Source organism: Parasteatoda tepidariorum, chromosome 1 (genome assembly GCF_982258835.1).
Source record: "Parasteatoda tepidariorum strain Cologne lab strain chromosome 1, Ptep-v5.0, whole genome shotgun sequence".
Lineage (NCBI taxonomy): Eukaryota > Metazoa > Arthropoda > Arachnida > Araneae > Theridiidae > Parasteatoda > Parasteatoda tepidariorum.
The window spans coordinates 77,413,980-77,424,456 of record NC_141755.1 but is presented as its reverse complement, the minus strand read 5'-3'; the positions used below and the strand labels follow the sequence as shown (position 1 = coordinate 77,424,456).

Here is a 10,477-nt window from a genome sequence, read left to right as displayed (position 1 = left end):
TTCAAACTTTTATTTAATTTAAAATCACCTTAGTACTGATTTAAAGTTTGTATAATGAGTAAAACTTCAGAATGCTCGAAATAAATACTTGTACTTCTACTTCAAAATCTGTAAATAAACAAACATGTAGACAGCAATGCCGAACTGTGAAATTCTAAATATTGCTAATAATTCTCTTTTTAAATCATTAAAATGTTTCTCTATTTCTGAATGTCACACTGTATTTGAGTTGGAATGTTACAAAATTAGTATATCTCTACAGAAATAAAAGTTATCTTTCCATATTTTAGAATTTATATTCGAAGGAACGTTAAAATCATTCTATTCAAAATGTCTTTTTTATATTTTTCGTACGGTAGCAATATGCTTAATCGAAGAATTCTTATTAACTGTCCGTCTGCAATATATAAGTGCAATGCAAAGTTAGAAGTACAGTTATTTTATGATTACTGATTGCAAATTTTTTATTTCTATAATTAGCTGAATACCCGTTCTACTTACGAGGTGGCAAAAAAAAAAGAATCAATTAATCAGTACTGAATGGGGAGGGAAAACCATAACTTGTAGCCACCTCTACATTTTTTTTTAATTTCCAAGCTTATAATCTATATAGCGCCTAGGTTAAAGTTGGCACAACAGATTACAATATGGAAACATCCCATTTTTTTTATTATTATTATTCATTGCCTTTTCTGGTGGCTTTGCATTATTGAAATAAGTAAAACATGTCTTTCAATGTTCACTCCATCAAAATAAAGATTTGCTGTATTCAGTACCATCTGGCATAATGCTGTAGCTCAAGGCAACTCATAATATTTAAAATTAACCACAATCAAGCAACTTTTTCCTGTACTTATGTCTTTGAAAGGCTGTAAGAAAAAAAAATGTCTGCAGTATCTTTCATAAAATCTGTAAATCTTAATAATATGTCACAGCATTGGTACAGCTTTTATATGCACCAAATGAATCGCAGCTTGTGGGTATTTTCTCACTGTTGGAAAAAGTGTATAATGAGCCAAATTTAACCATTTACAGTGGCCTCCTCACAACTTTCAAATCCTTAATTTGCCATTTATAATCTGTGACTTTCATGAGATCTCATTAAACTGTACCTGAAAATACCTTTTTATATACTTCTGTCCTCATCCTTTCACATTAAGTGGTCCAATAACTGTAATTCTTTTGTTGTTTTTTTAACGTTTATGAATTTTATAATATCTTTACACAGATTCTGTATTTCTAAATTTGTTTGAATTCTTGTAATATTACCATCGTGGGTTTTAATAATTTTCTATGTACCTCTGTCCTAATCCATTCTCCTCGAGTAATCCAACCACCCTAGTTTTTTAGCCTTTATAATATTTGCAATATCTTTTTTTTTAATTCTCTATTTCTAAATTTGTTTGAATATTCCTAATCTTGCCATACTTCGTGGGTTTGAATATTTTTCATAAATGTACCTTTTTCATACTAAATTCAAACCCATTCTCATTAAAGTAGCCCAAATGCTGTAGTTTTTTTTTTTTTTAGCCTTTATGATGCTTATAATATCTTTTCATAGATTCTCTATTTTTAAATTTTTTTGAATTCTTATAATATTATTATCCTTCATGGGTTTAAATATTTTTCATAAATAAACCTTACATACTAAATTCAAACCCATTCTCATTTTAAAGTCGCCCAACAGCGTAGTTTTTTAGCCTTTATGATGCTCAGAATATATTTTCATAGATTCAAATTTTTCTGAATTCTAATAATATTATCATCCATCATGGGTTTAAATATTTTTCATAAATAAACCTTTTTCATACTAAATTCAAGCCCATTTTCATCAAAGTAGCCCAACAACTGTAATTTTTTACCCTTGATGATGCTTATAATATCTTTTTCTAAATTTTCTATTTCTGAATTTATTTTTTTTAATTACCCTAATATGTATTACCTTCCTACATGGGAATGAATATTGTTCATAGAATACAGTAATTAGCCTTAAGCCTGTAAAAATGAAATTAGGGAACAAGTTTAAAAAAAGAAGCATGTTAATTATTTTATAAATAAAGTAATTTAAATTAACAAAATGTCATTATTACTTGTGGTACAATTTGTGCAGCTCTAGTGTGACATAAATAAAGTTCTGCTACCACTTAAAAAGTATATAAATTTGTTTTAATTTGTATTTATATAATTTAGGTATAGATATATTTAAAATCACGTTAATTTCAGAAATACCAGCTGCTTTTTACCGGGTATTCCAATTCTTGGAAAGGTGCTCCAGCAACTATTATTAAGAATGAAAAAGATTCCGTCTGGGGTGTGGTTTGGGAGATTTTAAAAGAGCACGAAGATGCCTTAAATAGGTATATCTAGGCAATTTTTTATTTTCTTTGATATGATTTTCTTAAGAAAATTATTAAATATTTATGTTTAATGGCACATTAATTATCATTAAAAATACACCAAAACATTTTCCCTCAAAGTGGTGCAAGTTTTCATCTCTGTAAATGATGTTTACTCATATAAAACAAACGTTTGTACTTTTTTTAGTGATATACTGTTGATTATTTCAATGAAATTTCGTTTGTTTTGTAACTAATAAATATTCAAGATTTTTTTAGTGCTGTATATATGTTGAATAAATTTTAAAAAACTAATGTAAATCTGAAATTTGAATTCAATTTTGTGTTACGAAAAATCTAAATCTTGAATAATTGGTATCTCAATATTTTTTAATTAATTCCTTCTCTTTCAAAAGTCTAATTCTACCCTTCAGTGTTTTATCTCCAAATTATTTATCTGTGACATAAACAATATTAAAGAATAATCAAAGGCAGCATTGAATGAAATGCAGAATTGTAAAAATCAAAGGCAGCATTGTAAAAAGCTCAAATGTTTATCAGCAAATGCAAGCAAAGTTAGCCTTTAAATTAATCAACAGAATATCACTGAAATAAGTTCAAGCATTTATTGTCAAGTACAAAAAGTAAGTCTCTCTTTAAACTATCCAACTAAATATCACTAATAAAATCTTTAAAATAATCAACAGTATATCACTAAAAAAAGTTCAAGCATTTATTGTCAAGTACAAACTAAGTCTTTTGATAAACTAGCCAACTGAATATCACTAATAAAGTCTTTTAAATAATCAACAGTATATCACTAAAAAAAGTTCAAGCATTTATTGTCAAGCACAAGCTAAGTCTTTTTCTAAACTAGCCAATTGAATATCACTAAAAAAATCTTTGAAATAATCAACAGTATATCACTAAAAAAGTTCAAGCATTTATCAGCAAATACAAACTTACTCTCTCTCTCTCTATGGGGCCAGTGTTATCACCAATGTCAACTTTCATCTATGAAAAGGTACACCAACATAGAATCGAGTTAACATGTATTTTATGCTAGTGAATTGGAATTGAAGTTGTAGACACGCTACAGTACTCCCCTACTAGAATTTTATCTGCGATAGAATTGGATGAATGGATACCACTAGTTGATTCATTGCTATTTTGTGAGAAACCGGAAGAGCTGGATTAAGATCACCGGATTTTGAGTGCTGATTGTGAGAGCTGTTTTATGTTCATGATCGTGGTCTCTCCTGTGTTGCAATTATACAGGCCAACATTATGTGCTGCTGAGAAACAGCATGATGAGGACAATGTCACGTTCACAAATAGCGAGTCAACTATTCAATGTGGACCTTATATCGAAGAAGGTGTGTTCAAATCGAAGTGGGCATGTTTGTCAATGTAGGCGTGTTCAGATCACGTCCAGATCACCAATATGGGGCGAGTGTTATCGAAAATGTCAGCTTTGATTTATGAACAAGGTACTCCAACTTAAAATTGAGTTAACATGCCTTTTATACTAGTGAATTGGAATTGAATAATTGTAGTGGTAAACACACTTTTCTCTTTAAAGTAATTAGCTGAATATCACTAAAAAAGGCTCAAATGTTTATCATCAAGCAGTCTATCTCTAAATTAAGCAAAAAGAGGAAGTTTTTTTTAAAAGAAAAAAAAAAGAATTTCTTTAACATTTTTTAAAAATGTTTTTTGATTTGTAAGTATGGGCCACTTATAAACAGGGTGCGTAGCGTTTTTAAAAGGTGCTTATTTTCCTTTTTTAAAAACCCTTAAAGGTGCTTTTTTTATTGGGTATTTTTAAAAAGTGCTTAATTTTCCCTTTTTCAAAATGAGACTTTTCCTTTACTTTGTTGATTTTCGCTTCGAATTATGCAAAAAGACACAGTTCACATTGTTCTATTCAACGTTTTTATAATTAATTCACCCCCAATCTATTTCGACGCATAGTCACTAGTCAGTTCGGCGCAGCGTTTGAAAACTCCATGTGTTTTACATGAGTCAAAATTTCATGATTTTTGACAATTGTCAAAAACTTTCTAACCCTGCCTAATTATGATATTTTTTTTTAAGTTCTTAAAAATATTTTTTGAGTGCTTAAAAGGTGCTTATTTTTTGTTGAATAATTTGGCTACGCACCCTGATAAATGAGATGAGTTTCATTCTTGGACTGCTGGTACTGCACCCTTACTTAGGACTCAGATATGTATTTTTTATTTTAAGTAGATAATCAAATTTCTTTTTATTACATGTAAAACAATAATTTTTGTTTTTCTAGGCAAGAAAGGGGATATCAAGAAATTTATATTCCAGTGTGCAGTGAAGAAAAAACTTTAATGTGCAAGTCTTATCAGATGAAGGTAGATGAAAACAGTGATCATCTTCCTTCACCTATGTATAAAAATGTGATTATACAAGGTGCTAAGGAACATTGCTTGCCTTCATTCTATATTCAAAAACTGGAATCCATTCAAGATAATGGCTATGATGGCAAAGTTGAAATACCTATATCAAATTGTGATGTAGTAACTAGCAAAGAGAACTATTGAAAATATTTATCTAACTGTTAAACTTGATTGAAATTTATAAGAAATAAATTTAAATTATGAAATACGTTTCGTGATATTATTTTTTTTTTTCATTAATATTATTTAAACAAAAAATTATCGATCTTGTGTGATATGTTTTTTTTTTTCTTGTTTAAGTGTTGATTGACGAACAGGGGATGTTTTTTTTTTTAAAAATTAGATATGAAATGTTTAGCTTTTTCTCTCAACGTGACTGTCCAGTTAGACGATTTTTTATTTTAAAAAAAAAACTGGTGTCTATCCAGACCCCTACTATATCCTAAGTGGGAACCGCGTCACTATAGACGAGCGCCATGTTTCCTACTGTGGAGCTCTTGGATGCTGAATATGATAATAATCTCGGTATATTGGTGCAAAGCACCATTTACCAATTTTACACAATTTCCAGATTAGCAAGTGGTCACACAAAAAGTCTCTCGTTTTTCGAAGGCATGAGAATCCTAAAGGTCTGCTCCAAATGTCAAACTGAGCAGGCTTCTCCCGAACTACATCTTGGACTGTTTGGGACTTTCCTGAGAGGACATATACTCATCGGGGTCCTCGATTTTCCTTAGGGTCACCGGTTTGATGGACCTTGTTTGACTTCGTCTGACACTTGGAAGGTAAGTCACAGCAACACCAATTTAAGCTGCAGGGTAAAAGGTTAGAGGAATATCTCCATTGTCAAGCATTGAATATGTGAGCAAGAGCTAATAGTCAAAACATGATACTGCAGCACTACATGATCAAAATTTAGATTATTGGCTTAAAATAATTAAAGAAAAGTGGAAATTGATAACAAAAAAAAGAGTGTGAGATCCATACAACATAAGATAAATCTAATAATAATTATTTACAAGCATTATATATTAGGGAAATTAAATTTCTGTGTATCTCTGTTAATACTCAGTCGTCCCGTCTCTATGGAGCTCTTCCCAAGACTCGCTACATAAAAACGAATCCCACCAGATTCCTACAAGAGCAAGAAAAGTTCTGATTGGTCATAGAAGCCGGATGACATCTTGATATCGTTTTAATTCTTTGTTTTAACTTCTTTTTTTTACCATAGGGTCTGTGCTACCTTGTGATATTTCTTAAGGGCATGTCAGAGGATTAATAATTTTATTGGAATTAATGTAAATTATATTTATGTTTAAATCCAGGTTCAATATATTTTTTATTGTAGAGAGTAGCAGAGTAGGTGAATAATCAGAATCAAACTGGTCAAAAAATTGTTTAAGTGTCCCAATTTTGTATTTGTAAAAACTTTACCAAAATTACTAACCTTACAGGTCCATAATGTAATATTTTACCAGTCCTTCGAATACATCGGGTTGAGAAACAATATACAGTTAAGGGTGATTGAGGTCAAATTAGAAAATGTGCAAATTTCTTTCGATATTTTAGATTCTTTAAAAACTATTTCTCTTAACGTAAAATTAATAGGTTATTTTAAAACGAATTCATTCATTTATTAATATTGAATGGATCAATATTAGTTGTATAATGTTGACAAATTGTTTGAATTCGTCATTTTTCTAGCTTTCAAATTCTTGGGGCTTCCAGCACCCCCACGATGGCAAAATTTCTTACAAGATGCGACTGTTACTCAATTAGTACGGTAAAGATATCTCAAAAATTAACAAAACCCACGCACAAGAAAAAACCTGAGATAATTTGTTTCTTAACCTTCTCATAGTAAGAGGTAAAAAAAAGTCGCTCTACGACCTTGGTGGGGAGGAGATCATGGAGGACTTAGTTTCCAACATAGTTTTGTATGCTAAATTGTACAAGCCCGAGACAATTGAACTAATAGTTTAGAAGTTACCAGGGTCGAATTGGCCATAGATCTAAAATTGCGATCGCCCCCTAATCACCAGCTATTATGGTGCCCTGGACCCCGTAATCATTTAAATCAGAAAGCGTGTCTTAGAATTTATTTTATTGCACTTTTTTTCCTTATCTTTATGAATAAAATCTTTTTACAGAACAGTATGTAATGAATCAGTGTCTGATTACATAATATTAACAGGCCACTATTTAAAGTATCATAGGGAATTACTATTTAGTGCAAATGTAACTTTTGTCATTAAAAGCTTGGAGATACTCTCGCTCGATATATGTATTAAATTTAGAGCGAATACCACGAAAAAATGAGAAGAAAAAATAAAAGAAAAATATTTTTAATAATAATGACATTTGATCTTAGTATTTACGAGTTATAAAGCAAAACAGCACATGGCTTGGTGGACGTATATTATATATGCTGTGATACGTACCCTGTTACGTATATTATATATGCTGTGATACGTACCCTGTTACGTATGTTCTATATGCTGTGATGCGTACTTTGTTATGTATATTATATATGTACCCTGTTACGTACGTTATACGAGGCTTGTTTTTTAAGTAAGTACCGTTTTGAAATTAGAAAAAGACATGCAAAGATATCTCAATACTTTTATTTTTACATGAAAGCCTGTACCTTAATCTGTTTTTCTACATAATTTCCTTCAACATTGAGGCACTTGTCATAACGTTGTACCAGTTTTTGAATACCCTCCTCATAGAAGTCTGCCGCCTGACTTCTTAACCACTGCATCACAACTGTTTTGACTTCGTCATCGTCTTGAAGACGCTGACCACCCAGGTGTTTTTTCAAGTGCAGGAACAGATGGTAGTCACTGGGGGCTAGATCAGGGCTGTACGCAGGATGATCTAGAGTTTCCCATTGAAAAGATGTGATGAGATCTTTGGTCTGATTAGCCACATGCGGACGGGCATTGTCATGCAGCAAAACGATGCCCTTCCTCAACTTGCCACGTCTTTTGTTCTGGATTGAGCTGCGCAGATTGTTCAATGTCTCACAATAAGCTGCTGCATTGATTGTCTCATTACGCGGCAGAAATTCCACAAGCAATACTCCTTTTCTGTCCCAAAAAACTGTGCACATGACTTTCCGAGCAGAAATCGTTTGCTTAAACTTTACTTTTCTGGGTGAATCTGAATGCCGCCATTCCATGGACTGTTGCTTTGATTCTGGTGTGACGTAGGCCACCCATGTTTCATCGCCCGTAACAATTTGGCTTAAGAAATCATCACCGTCGTTGTGGTACCGTTCAAGGAAAGTCAATGCACTGCCTAAACGGTTGGTTTTGTGCACATCCGTTAACATTTTTGGTACCCAACGTGAGCACAATTTTCGGTAATTCAAGTGCTCGGTCACAATGCTGTACAAAACACTACGAGAAACATTAGGAAAGTCAAAACACAAGGAGGAAATCGTAAAGCGTCTGTTCTCTCTCACCTTATTGTCCACTTCCTGCACCAAACTTTCATTAACGACTGAAGAACGCCCACTCCGTTGTGCATCATGCACATTTGTGCGGCCTTCTTTAAATGCTCTCACCCACTTTCTTACCATTCCATCACTCATAATGTTTTGTCCATAAACTGCACAGATCTCACGATGAATATCGATCGGTTTTAGGCCTTTAGCACTAAGAAATCTTATAACAGCCCTTAGTTCACAGTCGGCGGGACTCACGGTTATCGGAGGCATCTTAAACACTCAGTAAACAACGTAAACAAGGAAGAATCAGACTGCGATGGCGTCAGTGCGTGGGCAATAGATGTAGGTACCCAGTGCGCATGCGCAGAACGCCGACCGCAACGCTGCGGCGGCGGTGCAGCAAAACGGTACTTACTTAAAAAACACGACTCGTATATGCTGTGATGGACAGCCCAAAGTAATTCTATAATTTATTATATTATGTATTATTGTTTGCTGCTAGGTCAATTAAAAAAGAAAATTTTTAAAAATGAAACATAAAGTATTTAGGTTGTTAAAGAAAGTTTGAAAATTCTTATAAATTATGTAAATCTAACTAGTAAATAACTAAATCAGTAACAGTTTTTTTTTTTTTTTTTTTTTTTAACTTTCCGCAGAATTAAAAATAATTCAATGGACATAGATTTTTGTCTTTTTGGTCGGAACCAGCCCGAAGGCACCTGGACGATTCCATCTGATATGGTAGCAAAAAAGGCGATAAAAACGTGACTTGAATTAAAAGAATATGGGAGGACAAACACAAAATATAAAAAAAATGAAAAGTTATGTGCAGAAGCACAGGTTTAGCATATGAATTGAATAACCATATGATGAAAATAACATTAATAGATGTTATATACAAATTATTTTTAGATTACTTTACATACTAATTACAGTAGAATTCGAGGAGGATTTCATATTTTTCTGTAAATAGTATGTAAATAACTTGTAAATTGTATCTATTAATATGATTTGTATGTGAACTAATCAGCATCCCCAAAAAACGAAAAATAGTTATGAAAACAGAAATCCCTCATATATATATATATAACCGTGGAAGGTTTTCCCCTCTATGTTAAGCAAATGCGGGCTGGTTTCCTCAAAAAGTTCTCCACCAAGATAAATTTCTCCCAATACTTGATCCAGGAGTTCCCTTGTCTTCTGGATTGGGTTCAAAATTACAAGGCTACGGAGTTGAACATTAGCAGTCGTAAGTTCAAAATTAGTCGGCTGTTCAACGACGGTTATAAAATAAAAACTAATTGGGCATGTATAGAGGTGAGCTTTCGAATGTTCTTTTAAAAAATTTGCAATTTTTATTTATTTATTTTTCAGTTTCCCCGGTTTGAAGTTTTATTTTCAGTTTGAAGTTGATCAGCTTATTTGTACTGGTGCCTTATTCAAGCTAATTCCCTCTGCCCCTCATACTCACTGTCCGACCCTAAAAGTTAAGTTGTAATGTTTTTATGTACAAAAAAAAATACAGTTTGGTACTTGTACCTATTTGCGCATCTTGCTTTATTCTGTAAACGAGTCGGCCATTGTTTCTTACATTACTTTTTTTTTCATGCTTTTCCTATGTTTAGTTCTCCTATAGATACATTTTTTCCCCTTTAAAAACATTTTTTTAAACTTTAATTTCACTCAGTACTTCGATTTCAATTTTAAATAATTTAAAATATAATTTAAATAATTGCAATAATTTAAAATCTGTCCGGCAGCACAAACACACCTTAAATACGAGTTCGGGACATTTCAGTTTAGTAGACATCAGAACATAATTGTTTCCATCTCTGTTGTGAGATAAGATAAGATTCTCCCTCAATAGAAATCGTTTTGTTTTATGGCTACCGGGGCCGGTACCCCCTGAAGACGTCGGCTTCGGTGGTCATATTTTTATTTTCTTCGCTTCCTTTATTGCTACTTTTATTCTTTTTTTGAAATTTCTGTTGCTTTTTAGCGCATTTTTTTCAAAAAAGTTTTATATGTTTAGAATTTTAAAAAAATTTAGTTTTCTTTTAGTATCTTAATTATCGGGTAATACTATACAGCATTATTGCTTTTACGCGACTGAAACCGGTTTGCACTTGTTTACGTTCCTGTATGAATTGGTTAAATTAGACGATAGATAATATAAATTCGACGATAGGATAAATTAGACGATATATTAGATAAATATTGAATATTTATTATATTAGGTATTACATTAGTATATTATA

The 10,477-nt window shown here is 32.0% G+C and overlaps 1 protein-coding gene across 1 annotated transcript; it reads left to right on the top strand.

Annotated features, from left to right (window-relative positions):
- The first annotated feature begins 94 nt into the window (after positions 1 to 94).
- On the top strand, positions 95 to 4,971 carry LOC107456735 (gamma-glutamylcyclotransferase). Its single transcript, XM_016074687.4, has 3 exons — positions 95 to 429; positions 2,224 to 2,357; positions 4,639 to 4,971. Exons 1-3 carry the CDS (start codon positions 331 to 333, stop codon positions 4,907 to 4,909), a joined length of 504 nt encoding a protein of 167 aa, XP_015930173.3. The 5' UTR covers positions 95 to 330; the 3' UTR covers positions 4,910 to 4,971.
- The last annotated feature ends 5,506 nt before the right edge of the window (positions 4,972 to 10,477 follow it).